The 18,438-nt window shown below is 38.2% G+C and overlaps 1 protein-coding gene across 6 annotated transcripts; it reads left to right on the forward strand.

Annotated features, from left to right (window-relative positions):
- The first annotated feature begins 7,496 nt into the window (after positions 1-7,496).
- CDCA4 (cell division cycle associated 4) lies at positions 7,497-17,237 on the forward strand. 6 transcript variants are annotated; one of them, XM_072429052.1, is made up of 4 exons: positions 7,497-7,662; positions 12,679-12,799; positions 12,940-13,175; positions 13,433-17,237. In XM_072429052.1, exon 4 carries the CDS (start codon positions 13,439-13,441, stop codon positions 14,177-14,179), a length of 741 nt encoding a protein of 246 aa, XP_072285153.1. In that variant the 5' UTR covers positions 7,497-7,662; positions 12,679-12,799; positions 12,940-13,175; positions 13,433-13,438; the 3' UTR covers positions 14,180-17,237. The 6 variants fall into 6 exon arrangements, with proteins under 6 accessions (XP_072285153.1, XP_072285151.1, XP_072285154.1 ...); XM_072429050.1 differs by having other exon boundaries at positions 9,399-13,175; XM_072429053.1 differs by lacking the exon at positions 12,679-12,799.
- Positions 17,238-18,438: the final 1,201 nt, after the last annotated feature.

Consider the following 18,438-nt stretch of genomic DNA (forward strand, 5'->3'; position numbering starts at 1 on the left):
TGAATCAACATGATAACATCTGCACATGAAATGTTTAACTTTTCTGCATGATGAATTGTAGGCCACAATAATTTCTGAGTCCTCAAATGTAACCTGTCATGATAGAGTCATGTTGATTTATGATGGTGCATCCTCCAGAGCTTTATGTAATCATAGTGACATAGTAGGTCAAGTTGAAAAATAAGTCCATCAAGTTCAACCACTAGGGAAATAAACATATCCCGGATATAAAACCCTATAGACATAGTTGGTCCAGAGGAAGGCAAAAAAACCCTGGTACAATTTGCTTCAACAGGGGAAAAAAAAATCCATTCAGATTCCATGAGGCAATTGTATGTTCCCTGCATCAACAGTCTCTGTTATCTTTACTTTAAAGCCTTAATACCCCGTTATATTCTGTGCTTCTAAAAATCATCCAGCTTTTTCTTAAAGCAATATATAGTATTTGCTGAAACTACTTCCTGAGGGAGCCAATTCCACATTTTCACAGACCTTACAGTGAAGAATCCCTTCCTTATCCAGAGCTTAAACTTCTTTTCCTCCAGACGCAAAGAGTGCCCTCTTGTCCTTAGTAATAATTTTACAGTGATAAATTTAGAAGAGAGTTCTCTATATGGACCATTTAGATATTTATACAGGGTGATCATATCCCCCCTTAAATGTCTCCTCTCAAGGGAGAATAGATTCAGATGAGTAAAGGATAAAGATATAGATTCTTACTCCTGATCAGTGACATGAGTTGTACAGAGGACATAAGGATAAAAGTCTTTTGACTTGCACCTTCAAACATAGGTTGTCAGTGACATTATATTTTCACCTTTTCAGGTTTTACAACATCATAAATTGACATGTCTAATGTGGGTACAATGGAAACATAGAAAAATATACATTCCTAGGAGTTTGATTTTTTTGCAAGCGAAACTTTTAGAAAATAAAAATGTCTTACCAGCCAGCAGCAATTCCATTTGGCCATTCGTACAATCCAGGTCCCTTCAAGTACAACTTGGTTCTGTCTTTGTGAAGCCTGAGAATCAACAATAAAGAAGCAGCAACATTGCTTATATAATTCATATGCTCACTTGTTCCCAGTGTTAGACTGACAGCATTATACAAAGGCCCTGATTTATGAAAGCTCTCCAAGGCTTGAGAACATACACTTTCATCAGTGAAGCTGGGTGATCCAGCAAACCTGGAAAGGATCTGGTCCAGGATTCAAAACATTTACTAGCAAATAGAAATAAATTCCAGGTTTGCTGGATCACCCAGCTTCACTGATGAAAGTGTATGTTCTCAAGCCTTGGAGAGCTTTATTAAATCAGGGCCATAGTGTTACAGTTCTCACTGGCTCTTAAAATTAAAAGAGAATTTGTGTATTTAACACTGGCTACAGAAAGCAGCAGAATGTGTTCAACATTAGCAAAGTCTAATTTAGCATTTAGTACTACGAGCTATACCATGACCTGAATAAATGAGGAACTTTACAGATTTATTGTAACATTGCAACTTCCTGACAGAGGAGCTGAATACACACCTATGCTTGGTTCATATTGTGTGCGCTGTAATGTGGTACACTGTGTCCCACATAGTGATGTGCAAATACATCAGACACTGCAAATAAAGTAATGTCTGACATTTTCAATGCATGCATTGTGGGGTATTGCTATACCACAAGTGCTGCACACATTTCTGTCCATTTAGGTGCATTGCCTAATTCCAAGTAATGAATGGGGTCAGCTTTAAAGCAGAGAGATGCAGGTGGTTGTACATTGTAATATAACACACACCAGACACATTGGTTAAATAGGTGTTTCTCAACTAAGGTTCCATGAAACCCCAGGGTTCCTAGGGAAATTGCTAGGGGTTCCTTGAGCAATAGCAATTTGCACCTCCTGGGTCTATTACAAAGTCAGTAACAAATTCTTCCCAATGGCCACCAATGTTAGAGGCATTTTTCCTACTGACCGCCACACTAATGTACAGGTAGTCCCTGAGTTAAGGACATCTGACATACAGATGACTCCTAGGGTCTTCCCTGCTTGCTCGTGTGCAGGATGGAGGCTTAATGGGGGGAGGGGGTGGTTCGCATGACATGCAAAAAATCTTTTGCTAAATACAGCTCAGGTTATGGATGATCTTCAGAGCTGAGCTGATCTGTACCATCTTGTAACGCTTAATGACCAAGACAAACTCTGCAGTTGTTTCTTTTTGCATAGCAAAGCACAGCTTGCTCCAGAAGTTAATGAATGACTAGGCTAGTGTTTTTCAACCTTTTTTGAGCCACGGCACACATTGAATTTACATTGAAAACATCCTGGGGCACACCACAAATTAATGTTTAAATGTTAATAATAATAAAATATTAAATATTATAAAATATTAATAAAATGTTACAAAATGACACTCTGTAACTAATTCACTTGTCTCTAAGAATAAACAAGGCAATTAAGCTACCTACTGCCACCAACTGACATGGAAGAGTATTACATTACTCTGCCAGTCACTACAGAACAGACACTGGACAATGATAATTTCCATGGTACACCTGAAGATCTCTCACGGCACACTAGTGTGCCACGGCACAGAGGTTGAAAATCACTTGTCTGGGCCATAAAGTTTTTTTTTTTTTTCTTTGTTTGTGATTAAGTCACAGTGAGGATTTTTTACAGTTAGTGACACAACGCTGCCTAATAATATGTTGAGACAAACATCTTTTCTAATTGTATTCATTAAAAAATGTACCTGTTCCAACTTACATACAAGTTCAACTTAAGAACAAACCTAATGTCCCTATCTCGTATGTAACCCGGGGACTACCTGTACTGTGACTTGTGGATATAGTAATTGTAGCATTGATTCCCCTGTGTTAAATAGGTTGGGGAAGGCTAGGTAAATTTGGAAACTGGTAAAGCCGTCACTGGTGTAGCTGTAAAATCCTAGAATTGGATGGGTAGAAATACAACTACTTTGACAACTAAGACATTTCCCTATATATATTTCATCTGTGCATTTTGCAATTTTTTGTATTAAAAATAAATTTAGGGCTCTATTTATAAATTATTCCCCCAGCCGAAGTCTCCAAAATTCGTTGGTGGTGAATTATTCTCCTATTAAAACAATGACTCGTTCTGCCACCTAGTGGTCAATTTTTAAACGTGCACAGCTGTCTCAATAGGAAAGAAACTAACTTTATCAGCAAACTGAAGAGGAAATCATTTATGAATAGAGCTCTTACAGTTTCTTGTTTGCTTGTACAAAAGATTAACAGATGGTTATCAGTAAAAAAAAAAAAAGTCTATTAGTATAAAACAGTTTGTAACATGAAGATCTTAATGTAGAGAAATATCTGCAACACTAATGACAAAGCCTAGTACAATAGCTAGATATCTCTGACAATACTGAAAGTGAACACTAGAGGTCGCTGGTGTCAATTAAATCATTGCAAAGTACATTTCAGGATACCCTTTATTATTTTTGTTGTTGTTATTATTTGTAACAATTTATTATTAATATTATTAATATTATTATATTATTATTATTATTTTCAATAATAATAATCTTGCTGGAAGGGTAAGTATAAATGATCTGTCAGCTTTTTTACAAAAAATACACCTTTTTGTTGTTACATATCGCCAATAGGCCTCCAAAATGTCCTCATACCCTCAAACTGTTGCCAGTCCTTTTAGAGAGATATGTGTGAATTTAAAACCTGCCAGTATCAGTTTGGCTTTACTTTTGAAATGGTTTAGCTTGCTTTTCCTATATAAATAGTTGGGAACAGAATAGACAGAAGAAAATCAAAACTGTTTCCTTTTTTAGTAAAAAATTTACAAATCAAAAATACATAAAATTGTGACAACCAAGATATTTTTGCTTTTGTTTTTTTGCCATCAATTTTCCATTGATGACATTCAGTGACTGACAATATTACTTGCACGTCACCTGATGCATTCATTGAAGTTCTTCACTTTGATTTCAACGTATGCAAAATATTCAGATTTCTAGTTAGAGCTTGTTCATACAACATTTTTGATTTAATTATTCAAAGATCCTGCCACCAATTCTCATTATTTAGTTTAGTGAAAGGGTATAAATCCTCATGGTTCACTGTATAAGCAATCTCAGAAAGTAAATAGGTACTTAGGAACAATAACTACCATTGATAGGTGAGGAAACCAGTGACAGCCTATACAGGAGGGGTCTTCAAAAAGTTTCCTATTTTCATTTTTTGTTAGAAACAGTGAGGGCGGGAGGAGTAGTGATTGGTTGTGTCTGTGTTATGTGACTACTCTATCTGGCAAGCTGGATGACCTTGTAGTTTAGTATAACAGTTGTCACGCTGTGGAGAAGGTGGCTGTGATACATATAAATTGCAACAAAGCAGAGGAACAACATTCACTCTTACCCTTTTGTCGTCAGAAGGTGTGCCAGATGGTTCAGATGGGAATAAAGTTCTCTCCCATAGAGTCATCTATGAGTGGATTGAAATGTTAAAGAATAACCCTACTAGTGTGATGGATACAAAGTCCTCCGGACAGAAGCTTTAAGGCAGGGGTGCCCACAAAAATTTTTAGCTTGCGAGATACTTTTAAAATGACCAAGCCAAAATGATCTACCGACAATAAACAATGCTAAACATATATTTATTTATATACTGAGTATACTTTATATTTAAAATATATATATTGCTTACCTTGCATAACAGCATGAAAATGTATGGCACAATACAATTATGAACATTTTTGGCCATTATCTTACTCCGATGATGTCTTAAACTGAATGGAATCAGCCAAAGTTGCTTATTCCAGACAGTAGTTGCTGATAGCCAGCCTCAAACAGACATCCAAATGATCATCAGGCATGGTGGAACGTTATTTGGACCTAATAAGTCCAAGAGTTTAATTTAAAAGGCAGGGCTCCGCGATCTACTCACCTTACCTTTGGGATCTACCAGTAGATCGCAATCAAGCTGTTGGGCACCCTGCTTTAAGGGGAAGAAAAGTTTAATCTGATAATAATGTGAAAGCAGAGAAGCATCAGTGGCTACCCTCTCAGGCAAAAACATTTTTAGCTGATGGCATTAGAAAGTTTGGTACAACCATGGGAAAATAGCATTGGAAGGAAAAGGTGAGTATGTAGAAAAGTGATGAAATGGGTTTTTAAAATTCTTTATAAATAGTGTGGACACTTTTGAAGACCTCCTGTATTTTTAATGAGGGATAATAGAAGTATGATTATCATGAAGATTAGAATATAATTCTTATGGCAGAAACTCCGTACTCATTCTCTATGGGTCTCTCTGTACTCACTGCACCCCAGGATAAGATTCATAAGTTATGTTTATCCATTGCATTACACTGGTCAGTAACACAGCATCAATGCACCCTTGTATCCGACCCAAACTGTTTTCACTAAATACCCTTGCTGAGCACCAGGGAAAATTCAAAACTACCCTTATAGTGGTGTTCCCTCACCCCCATCTATTGGTAATATAATAATAATAACTGTTCGGAGATGATTATTTGATGTGTGTACATCCATTGAGAGTTCATCTGAGTTCGCCTGCAGTCACAGCTGATTGGAGGCACCGCCAATCAGCTGTGACCACAGGTTCCTACGGTCACTGCGCTGTAACAGCCCAGGGACCGTGGGAACCTGCACCCTGGACTTCAATTGAATTCACAAAATCAGTTTGCCGTCATTTTGCAGACCCATCAGAAGTTTAGTGAATTTTTGTGAGACTGTCAGAGGCATTATCGCTCATCCCTAACTGTAACCCCCTAGTCTCTGGTATTCCACTAACCCAACTCTCTCCTCTACAATTTATTATGAACGCTTCAGCCAGACTCATCCATCCTTCCCTCTGCTCCTCTTTTGCTGCCTCTCTGCTCCTGTGCTTTGCCTTCAAAAATCCCTACACAGTTCTTGTCCCACTTACATTTCTAACCTGAAAAATACCCTCCTAGCCGCTCTCTCTGCTCCTTCAATGACCTACTAATGACTTCCTCACTCATAACCTCATCACACACACGGCTCCAAGACTTTTCTAGAGCTGCTCCGACTCTCTGGAATGGTCTTCCTCGTCCTATTCGGCTTGCTCCTACTTTCTGTTCATTTAAAAGATCACTCAAAACCATTTTTTTCAATCTTGCCTACCCATCTTCTTCTGTTCTATGAAACCATCACTACTTCCCACCACTACGTATCTCCCATCCTATTGTGTGATACTTCCTCCACCTCCTAGATTGTAAGCTCTTCGGGACAGGGTCCTCTCCCCCTCCTGTGTCACTGCCTGTGCCTGACTGTCATTTGCAACCCCTATTTAGCCCAATATGCTGGCGCTATAAATACAGTCTATTATTATTATTATTAATAATATTAATAAGAAAGCTGAAGTGTTCATGTGCAGAAGGTGGTGGTTGCTAGGGAAACCTGGAATTCCTCGCTTCCCTTGCACGTGTTGGAGATTAATAAGTGAATTACGGCATCGTCGATCAAGATGGCAAAACATTGTCTGTAGGAAGAAGAAGAGTAGTAGGATTACTCATGGGTGAATCTTGCAGCCTCCTGGGATTCACGTCACATATTGCAGAAGGCTGTAGGTTTCATTCTGTGGACAATGTACGTGCACTATATTGGGTGCTGCTTCTTCAGGAGGCCTTCCATGCTGTCAGATGGCCTGGTGTAGACATAGATCTGGTGATAGTCATATGTTGTGTGGAAAGATTATAATGACACGGTGCAGGAAGACAACAAAAATATATTGTAAGCTCTTCAGGGCAGGGTCCTCGCCTCCTCCTGTGTCACTTTCTGTATTTATCTGTCATTTGAAAGCCTTTTGTAATGTACAGCGCTGCATAATATGTTGGCGCTTTAAAAATCCTGTTTGTTATTATTAATATTATTAATATGAATAAAAACATGGCGTGTTGGAGAGGAGATGTGCAGTTGCAGGACGGGGCAAAGGAAAGCCCTGTTAGATTTGCTGGGGGTATAACTTTATTGCAGACCCCACATCAGAATATAGTGAAAGCTCCTGAGGGCCACACGCTGAATGCTATAGGGACACAATGGGGGGTGTTTAGTACCTGTCAAGTTTTTAATATTTGCTGTGAATGGTAAAACAGATTTACTTTGTGTTTTGGACCTTGGTGACCACTGAGAGAGACAACATTCGGAGTTGTCACCAACTCTTTGCAGCAATTTTCTCACGTTGTGTGAAAATAACAGGAAGTGAGGGAGATTTTACTGAATGATTCACATATTTATGTTTTATTGAAATAGTCAGAATATTTAGTTTTAACAATAAATACTATGAGAATGAGTGAAAGACATGGACTGGGAACCTATGAACCCACAGCTTGCTATGGGCAACAGTTTCACTCATCATTCAGACAGAAGCTCGCGCGGCTTCCCTGCCGAGATTTGAAACCAGTGTCTGTCCCTACCAGCCAATCACAGAGAGGGGCGGGCTGCAGGGCTCCTAAGCAACACATTGTCCAATGTAGGCGGAGCGTCTTCCATTCCCGTAGCCGAGAGCGGGAGCAGAGAAGTCGCTGGGTTCCAGGTTACGTAGCGAAAACCGAGATACCGGCGTCGCGCGCCCACCGAGACTCCTTCTTCGAGTGTATGACGTCATCCTGCGACCCCGGCTGACACCGCACGGTGAGTGTGTCGGTAGGCAAGGCCTCACGTAAATATGAGAATGACCGGACAATTCGGTCCAGTCACATTTCATAAAACGCTATTACTTTAAATTGGAATAGAAGTTGTTTCAAGTCGTTTACGTTTGTATCGTCTAATTAAACTAAATGTACGCGGCGGAGGAAGTCACAATGGACGAATCCAAAATGGCGCCTCCCCTCGCTCTAGTCATCGGGCAGCTATGTGGTGACGTCACCGCCGGAGGCCCGGATGTTCCATTTATAATGTGCGCACTCATTGTATATGGGGGGAGGGGGTCTCTCAGCTTGGAGGGAAAAGACAAATGTGTCAATAAAGTATTAATGGTTTTTTTTTTTTTTATAAATAAAGTTCGTGGTATTTTAAATTAAACAACATTGACCAGATATAATTTTTTACTAGCTTTTAGGGCTGGCTTTTCACAATAGGACCAGCTGTAGTTATTATTAAGAAACAGGATTTATATAGCGCCAACATATTATGCAGCGCTGTACAAAAATAGAGGTTGCACATGACAGGCGAATAGTTCCCAGCTTTGTTCCTTATTTATGCCATTACTTATAAAGTGGCTTATGGCCAAAACACTTTATATATTGTATAGTAAATTTTTTAGACACCCGGATATTTTGGGGTGGTTCTTAGTACAGGGGTGGCCTATAGCTTGTTCCCTCCCAGCTTTAAAAAAAATTCTGGGGAGATGATAAACCAGATTTGCAAACATTAAAGAGGAAGTAAACCCTAAGCAAAAAGAAAAAACCCACTTCCCCGCAGAGCAGTCGATCTGATCCGTTTGGAGATTTCTTCCATCGGGTCCTGCGTCGTCCCGGATCCGTCTTCGGGCCGGCTCGCCAGGCGCCGCTATCTTCTTTCTGGTTCTTTATCCTACGTCACCCGACGCAGGTGCAAGTTTGGGTGGTGTAGATGGGGGAAAAATTGCCAATCTCACTGCACATGCGTGCAATCTGTAATTTCTTTCTCTTTTGGCAAAAGGGCTCCTTCAGAGCCTCCGGGGATGCGTGACGTAGGTATCCCAGGAGGCTCTGCGTTCTCATTCATTCTTTATTGCCTAGGCGGTCAAAAAAAGGGCGTTGCACTTACAAAAAACAAAACACAAACTTTTTTTATCCTACGTAAAAGGGCTGTCTACCCTTTTATGTAAAGAGAAAATTCTGAGTTTAGGTACAGTTTAAGGAAGTTAGATAAATGCAAGGATAAATTACTAGTCACCAGGAAGTGTCCACAATTTCTCCTTTCTTCCTTTGGTGCCAATAGTTTTTCATGAGGCATAAAGGTTTTTTTTTTTTTTTTTTTTTTTTTTTTTTATCTTCCCCGGCAAGTTTTTCATTAGAGCTCAAACTAAACTCTAAATGGAACAAGGCAGATTCTAAAAGCAATCGGATTGATGAGTGAATACAATCAGTGCACTGTTCTCCTCAGCACCCTGAAGCCACTTGCTCTGCCTGGCATTTCTCAGTGTTTTTGTGTGATTATGAAAAATGGGACATAATATAAAGGTGGACATTAGAAAGTTGCAATAAAGTTTAGGGGGTGGTAGAAAGCTGACAGAATGATAGGGATTAATGGATTCCTATGGTGATGACAACTGGGAACACTAAATTTGTTATGTGCTGACCCGCCCACAGTTTATTTATTTGTATTTATATAGCACCAACAGGTTACACAGAGCTTTACAAAGGGGATTAATTTCTTTACCGTAGTCGTATGTCATTACCACAGTCTAAGGTCAATATCGGGAGGAAGCCAATTAACCTAACTGCATGCTTTTGGAATGTGGGAGGACAACCCTTGCAAACACAAGGAGAACAAACTCTTTGCTAAGCTTCAAACCTGAGACCCAGCGCGGCAAAGGTAAGAGAGCCACTGAGTCAACCGTGCTGCTCATTTCCCACCCACCTTAAAAAATACATTCTGGGGAGATTGTTGTAGTGTATGGAAGCAATGTGGTGGACATAAAATGTCTTAGGTGCCCATTGTGCTTGCACATTATACTTCATCTTGGATAATGAATCAGATGTGGCACCCGAACAATAGATATCAGTTATTCTCAACCAGGGTCCCGACAAAGTTTGCTAGAGGTTCCTGGAGCTTTGGCTGATTGGCATTATAATATTGTGGTCAATGCCACTTAGCAGAGTTACTAGCATGACAAAGCTCCTCTTAGTTATCTGCAATGAGGAATTCTTTCCACTGTTTTTTAAAGTGTATTTTTTCCCTATTGGCCTCTTAAGGTTTTAATATGGGTTCCTGACGAGTAAACAAAAGGTAAATATGAAGGGGGCCGGGGGGCATGACCTAAAGTGCCAAGAAGTTTGAGGCAATGCAGTGTAACTGATTTACTTTTCTTTTAACTGTTTTTATAGAACCAATATATGTCTTGTACAGTGCTATAGGGAGAACAATTTGCTAACCTTTCCCTTGGTGGCTCAGTCTCGTGTCTAGACCAGTTTCTGGATGGATCCCAGTTAACCAACCGGTATTTTTTGGGACATGAAGGGAATCACTAAAGCACATCTGGGAATCCAAAAACATTAACTTTTCAAGGTTTTGGAGATTGTATGGGACTGAAAGCTAATCAATTCTGTAAGGCATGGGAGTAAATCTTTCGTCCATATCCACATGAAGTGAATTGGGGAGACCCTCAAGGAAGATCATGGCAGTGCCAGAGACACAGATGTTTCATTGCTACTTTCTCTTTGTCGGGTACTTCCCAATCCATGGCCGGCCTTAGGCAAGGTTTACACCTCTCTGTTTTGATGCTGCAAATTATAAAACAAAACAAACATTCTGCTTGTAATCTTGCTGATGTGGCTTTTATCAAAGCATACTTTCCATAAGAGAGATGTGATATTCAACACACCACACCACACCACACTTCATGTTGTTGCCTTCTTAAAATTTCATGTCATGAATAGCTATTTATATAATGAGGGTCTGGTGTATCCAGGTGAATATTTCTCCCTTTCAGGAGAACCTTACATCTAGGCATTTTTAAAAATTTGGGTTTGTTACAGTATCCAGCAAGGGCCCCTTTTGTCTAAAGCCATTAATAATTCATTGCAACATGGTTAACTTATGAATGGATTTTTTGTGAACTTCAACACCTTTCTACATCCAGAGGGATTTACTGCATGTATCAATCAAACAATTTCACTTGTTTCTTGTCCAGCAAACAACAGTTTTACCAGACGGGTATTAAGGCAAAATATTCATGGGGGACACTTTTACAATACAAAGCTGATGGGTGATCCTAGCCTTTTGGTAACTACATTGTGTGTGCATGAATATATATATATATATATATTTTGCATTTAGAGAGCACCCCACACCTCTGGTATAGCAGAGGAAAAGCTAACAGAGCCCTGAGTAGCAGTAAAAATGTAACAAGGTTTGGCTGGACATGCAGTTTCATAGACTTTCATGCAATCCTTACTACCTACACTTCAGGTCTTTAACAACCCACATGCCACTATGTCAGTATAATCAGCTGAGGACCAAACACTTCTTCCTGTCTACCAGCAGCTATGGGCTGGAATTTCTGGTTAGACAAGGCCTGTTATAAAACATTAAACTCAAACTGTAGCTAAAAAAAAGGTTAGGATCGGAAGCCCAGGAATATTATGCTGATATGTGTGCGGAATCACCAAAATATTGGAATTTTTCTTAATTCTAATATTCTGATAAAGAGTATTACAATTTAAGTCATCATGGTTTTCTCCGACAAATTGTCCGTTCCCCTTTGTTGATCACTAGTTACAGTGGACATGCATGCATGGATGGTCAATTGGGGCAGCTAATAAAAGTGTACTATGATCTTTGGAGTTGTTTTCTGCTCTTGCCTTTTGTTTTTGGCAGTGCAAAACTAGGTAATGTGTTAAAACATGTAACGGTACAAAGACTGCTTGTATGATATCGTCATCTCCTAGTTTAGAGACATGTGATGTAAATCTGTTGCATTCACTTAGAAAAGTAGATAATAACTTGCAACATTTGCGTTTATTGAGAATATATTTCGTGTTCTGCATATCTGGCTAGCATTTTTCATCACATGTCCTACATGTCATAGGCTGCCAGTAGTGGAGCCTGATGTTTTTATGTATATCTTATGCTTTCTGACTTTCTGAGGTTTTAATAAAATCTCAGGTGTGCCAAGTGCTGCCAGTAGAATGTGTGTAGGCAGCAGAGGAGCAATGAATAAAATCCTATAGGTTACAGGGAAGGAAAAATGGAATGATAAATCTTTATCGTATTGGTGTAAGTATGTGGTGCCAGTGTTGCCCCACTTTGATATTCTGGAATGTGCACTTGTGTTTAATTTTTAATTGCCCTAAGTATCGCTCAGTTTCTTGATAAACAGTGAAACATTAGACAGTTTATTGTATAGCTTTTCTAGGAAGAACGGTAGGCTCTACTCTTTGTCGTAATCTGATTCCTTGGCTGGTTTGTTGGAAGGATGGAAAGGAGAGAACAGTACATGCTTCTGTTCTGAGCTGCTGCTTCAGGCCTGCAGTACACGCTAACCACAATGGAAGGAACTGGCAAGTAAACATGTTTACTCTCTAAACATCTAAGGCAAAAGCATGCAGTTGGCTTCACATTGCAAAATGTCAAACTGTTAGTATTAAAGAAATATGTCAAGATAAAAATGTGTAGTACATATCTTACATTATTATTTGTCTTTCTTTTTAAAGACACTCCAATTTTAAAAAAGGCTGTTGTTAAGGACTTCACAGCCCTGCTTGTACTGCCTGAGCTGGGAGAATTTTCTGTTCAGAGCAGCAGCCACAGTGAGTCCTTATCTGTGAGCTATTACCTGAATAAATGCTCCCTCTCTACTTTTCTTTTGCCACATTAGCTTTATCCGGAAAAACAGATCTAGTGGAGTTATCAGTAAGTAGTTCACTCTTCTATGCAGACAGCAATGAGTGCTGAAATGCAGTGTGATCCAGTATTCTGAACCCCATTGCCATTCTGCATTAGGCGCTGGCTGGTGCATCAGAGGCCGCAAGTTTGACATCCCTGGCTTAGATAGATCTCAGAGACTGCTTTTGTTCTTTCGCTTCTACTTGATTCAACACATGCAGTCAGCTCAGTTATTCAGGTATGTGATTTTAAAAACTTGTATGCAGTGAACTACAAAACATTTCTGTATTTCAGTTATTGCACTCCTAACATTTTTTCTGACATAGGTTAACGATGTGTAAAACTAACTGCTTTATTTTCATTTTTTTCTTCGTGCAGTGCAGAGTTTAAACTCAGGTGTGTCCTGATGCCTTGTCATTTAAAAACTTCTCATTTGAGGATCATCCATAGTGCATAACTGTGCAGTGGATCAAGAATTTCTAAAGCATCATACATTCTCCAGTGCAGGCTATAGCTGTCATTGGCCTAGAAATGGACTGTGCCAAAGTTTTGCCAGTTTTCTTTACTGATCCATTACATACGCGGAGAAAACATTGTAATTGCCTTCTCAAGAGGTATACATTTGACATATTAGAAATTAAGTGGTTGTGTCACATTGACAGCCTATGTGTTTCATTTTTTACAGAGTCATGCAAGTTCTATTATTTTTTTTTTTTTTGGCATCTATAATTATTTTAGTCGTACATTGGGCGTGTTGTTAATATAACTATTACCTATGTTACATGTACACTGCTGTTTATTGTCTGTTGTTAGGTATTTGCTTTTAAGTGTTGACTTTGTATTTTTAATTTATTTTTTCGCACCTTTACAGATTACAATGTATCCTCGAGGAATCAAAAGAAAGTGTCTTGACCCCGAAGAAGTTGATGGGTCTTTTGCTGACTTGAAAACTGTTCCATCTTACACACTTGAGCGTCAGTCACTTTTAGACATGTCTCTAGTGAAGCTCCAACTTTGCCACATGTTGGTAGAACCAAATCTCTGCCGCTCGGTGCTCATTGCCAACACAGTGCGACAGATACAAGAGGAAATGACACAAGATGGCAGTTGGCCAGTGTTTCACAACCATAAACCAGACTATCAAGCACCTTTGGAGCACCTAGTTTCCTCCGATGTTCTCTGCCGGTCCTCCAGAGAGCAAGATGACTCAAAACCTATTGAAGATAGTTACATTGCTTACAGTGAAGAACTTGAAGTCCAAGAGACCCAGGAGATCTCTGAACTATCAACAGTGCCTTCCGTAAAAGCTTTGCAGAACTCGTCTGGATTCTGGGAAGTTGAGACCCCCCAGGAAAACAAGGCACACTTTCAGAAGTCTTTAGACCATATTTTTGAATCTTTAGAGAACAGAAATGCAAGCGCCATGGAAGACTTATTTTCAGAAGTTGACACTTCATACTATGATCTTGATACTGTGCTGACGGGAATGATGGGAAATTCTAAATTAGGTCATTGCGAGATGCTGGACAGTTTGTCCCCTCAGGCAGCTCCACACAGTCACTGCAAAGCAGAGATGAATGAAATAGACCATATTGTGGAGATTTTGGTAGAATCTTGAAGTTTTAAGCATTACATTTTAAACTGTTTCAGTATTCTCCCCAGATTTTTATTTTTATTTTTTAAGATGGGTGGAAAGAAGCTGTTGGCAGGTGGTGACCCAACTTTTTAGTAACCACCCAAAAACATCCAAGTGGTAACTGAAAAGTGTTGGGTGGTGCGCCTGTCTAAAACGGGCTGGGGAGAACACTGAGTTTGTAAGTTTCACCCTAACATAGTCGCCCATTAGCATGTTACATGAAATCAACATTTTAGGTTTAATTTGATTTGGATCTTTATTACCATATCATAGAGGCAACATGCCATTTATGTTTAAAACTGAGCAAACATTTTTTTATATGAAAAAAATATCTACAATGTTTTTTTACTTGTAGGACTGGCAATATTTTGTGGAACTTCAATATTACAAATGCAATTGACGTGACCTTTATATATGGTAAATAAGTGCACTCAGGCTATTGTCATGTGCTTCTTGTAAATTCTATGACCTTGTAAAGAATTTACAACTTGCCAAAAAGCAATAATTTGATCTTTAAACAGTTACATTTGTTCAAAGTAAGCCATACTTTGTATTACTTCTATTTTCAAAGGGAAAATGTGTCATGCCTATCTTTTGATGTACTATAATTTAATACTATACTAATCTGCAGTATTTATTTTTATACAGAAGCTGTACAATTTTTATAGTGCAAATGTATCGTTTAGATACATTTACCTAAAAAAACTCTTTTTCAACTTTTTATAACTGTTGAAATACTTTTGAGCTTATTCAGTTAGAGAACAGTAACACACAGCGACCACGTCTTTACTTTTTTCACTAAATTGCTTGTGGAAAATTAAGATGTGGCTGCAATGGGGTATTGGACTGTGCACGTCCTTTTTGCTATTTGCACTGCACAATAAAAATAACCTTTTGGACTCCAGTTGCCCCAATCCCGTAGCATTCTCTTTCATTCAAGAGCTTCTAGTTCTAGTAACAGTTTTATGACTATAATAAGTATTACTACAAAGTGTGTGCGGTAACACAATTCAGAAATCCACTGTCTAATTTTATGGACAAATGACATATACTTTTAGTGGGATTTATTGTATTTATTGCAGACTGTTACTCTTTGCCAGCAATATCAAAAGTGGGAGTATTACCCTTTATTGGTGTACATTACATTTACAGTACACATAACATCTTCATAGGTTTGGTTGAATTTGAATTTACCTAATAGAGGGAACAGTTTTTTTTTTTTTTTTTAGCATTAACATTTTGAAAGTGGAGCGTGGTGTTAAATTTTTATAGCCCAAGAAAGCTGTCCAGATGTGGTGGGCCATAACAATTGTCCACTTCGCTCTACTCCTCTCTTCAGATTCGAACTTCCAATTCTTGCAGTAATTTGGAATCTGAAAGTGAATCTTTTTTGATGAATCTTGGAACTATTTGTCATCTTTGCCTGTATAAATAAGCACAACGACAGCACTTTCCTAATGTACCTATTATGTGCGAATAGCAAACTAGCCATACCTTTTCATGTTTACAGATTGTCAGGTTTGTTTTTACCTTTTTTTTTATATATATATTTACATATATATGTACTTTTACATTCGTTCTAGAGTGTTTATCTTAGTGAGGAAGAATTTTCTGTTTGTGAAACTACATGTTTTTTTCATGTTCTGTGTCATTTTGACAGTTTTTCTGGGCGATTTATCCAAAAACTGTACAAATTTGATGACTTATTTGGCAATGCTATGTCTGGCTTGTCCTGTACTAATGACCTTAAATTTTGGTCCCCCCTTTTGCCCCAGTGGTGCTGGGCAATTGTGATTGAACTTTGGTACTTCCAGCTAGTATCAATGCTTTCCCTCTTCATTCTTTCCCATATATTCCTATTGGGCTGCCTTCTTCCCAAATATGCATGGGAGGCTTTTTTATCTTCCTGTGAGAGTGACATTCAGTTTTTACTACAAAACAGTAATGAAATTCATTGTGGGTAATAAATAAATCCCTTGGTTGTAGAGAGGGTTTTTTTATTTGGTCTCTGCAGACATTAAAAGGATAGAGGGTAGGGAGACATCTTTTCTTAAGTCTAATTGTAGGGTGTTAAGGTTAATGACAAATATATGCCCATATGGTTGTTAAGTCAGAAAACCCACTAAGCCTGACATGATGAATGTCATAATCTGCAGGGGAAATCATACTACTCACTTACTCACTTACTGACAATTCTGTTTGTTAGTTTTTTTTTTTGTTAATGTTACATTTTTTACTTAAAATATTGGATAGAAAACAACTGTTCTTTATGCTGGCCCACTCAGCTTTTCTTCCTTAAAAACAGCACTGTCAGTCAAACATGGCCCAATGTATGGGTCATGTAACCAGTTATGTTTGTGATGTAAACCCAACAAATTTTGACTTTTCTTTATCTTCATTTTATGACCTACAAAGTCATGCCATGAAGCTGGTATGTGTTTTTTATGTCTTCCTTGCATTTTATTTTACTATTCACCATAAAATATCACCAGTGATACATTGTTTTTATATATTTAAGACCTTCATGACATACAGATCTTTGGATTAGAGAGTAGGCTGTTATGCTGATGTGTTACATTTACCTGCACACTCCATCCTGGATCTTCAGCTGTAAAGTTTGAAGCGTTTCCCTGGTACTTCCACACCACTTCTCAGGCAATCAAAAAAAAAAAGTTGCCCTCCTCAGTTTCCCTGGTGAAAACCTAGCTGAAGAGAGCAGAACTATTCCACAACTCCGTTTTATAGATGGTTGCCAGCTGCTTTTTGGAGGCATTATAATTCTAAAGAACATTCTCCTATTACTAAAGATCTTACAGTTTTGGTGCTCTTCAAGTATTGCAATTCTAGATAAGTGTGTAAAACCATGTTCATCCACGCACTTGTCCTTGATACATTTATGTGCAGCTTTCTTTCATTTGTTTTATATCATTGTTGCTTGTAATGTTGTACATTCTTTTTTTGAGTACTTTTTTTTACTAGTTTTAATGTATATTTAAGCATAACATAGTTTCATAATAAATATGAGAAACTGTAAAGTAAATGTTTGGTGTCTGACTCTGATCTGTCTAGATTTTCAGTGTCACCATGTGACCAGCAGAATGGTTCAGATAACTGCAAGAAAAAGCACTTGGCCAACAAATGGACAATTTTGCTGCATTTTACAATTCTCCACAAGTTTCTTTCAAGATAAGAATTCTCTGTATTTAGGCAGCTGTGAAATATTTTGAAGAGTGGTTCCTAATGCTTTGTAATGTCCATTCTTATTCACAATTTTGTATACTATTTAAATTGTGTATGAAACCCTCACATCCATCAACTACATTTTAGATGTAATCAGGTGGAAACTGGCACAGTGGATTGTAGAAATGGGTTGGTTACCATATACTGCTCTGGAATGGGATTATCTGGTATTGTTTTAAAATCATGCACATTTCCTAAAATTGTATTTGTTTTTTTAGTACACTACAATGGTCAATAAAGAAAATACAGTAAATAAAAAGTACAATAGATGACTCTTTGTCATCACTCGAAAAGTAAGAGAGAAATGGGCTTCTCTATCCAATGAATGATAACTGAGTTGCCTGCTGATCAGCTCAGTAAGTAAATTCTTGCAGTTAATTGGTATAAATAAGTGTTGACTGATGCTTGCAGTAGTCTTTCTAGCAAGTCATTGATGTGTCAACCAACAGGAAGTAAATTTAGATATGCTTGGGTCAAACACAGATCTAAACTTGGAGAAAAGTTATCCGGACTTCCCCACAAAAACAAAAAATTTATTTGATTGTAAAAAAAAAAAGGATGGCATTTCACTAAAAAAAGGTAAATTTTGTTAAAGCAGAACTAAAGTTAAAATAAAGAAAAGCTGTCTTTGAGCTAATCCCGCACTGTCCTAGTTTCTTCCTTCGTCCCTGCTGATCTGTTTTCAATGGCTTAAAACGCCCCTCCACTTGTGGGCATGCACAATTGTTCCCCACGCAATACTTGTTCCTCATATCCTCCACTCATCCTTTTACCCATATCTTCTATACACTTCAATAAATATCATACCTTTCCCAACCTGTCACCTATGTACCCTGTCCATGTCTCCTAGGTTGATGGTTATGCACCTGGTTTAGTGATTTATATAGGTCAAACATTAGCCCATGAAATATAATACTTGTTTGGGTGTTTTCCCTTTATTGGAGTATTTAGGGTCATTTGTGATGATTTTATTGTAAAATTGATATGTTGTTACTCTTTCT

This window comes from Pyxicephalus adspersus, chromosome 12, assembly GCF_032062135.1.
Source record: "Pyxicephalus adspersus chromosome 12, UCB_Pads_2.0, whole genome shotgun sequence".
Taxonomy (NCBI): Eukaryota; Metazoa; Chordata; class Amphibia; order Anura; family Pyxicephalidae; genus Pyxicephalus; species Pyxicephalus adspersus.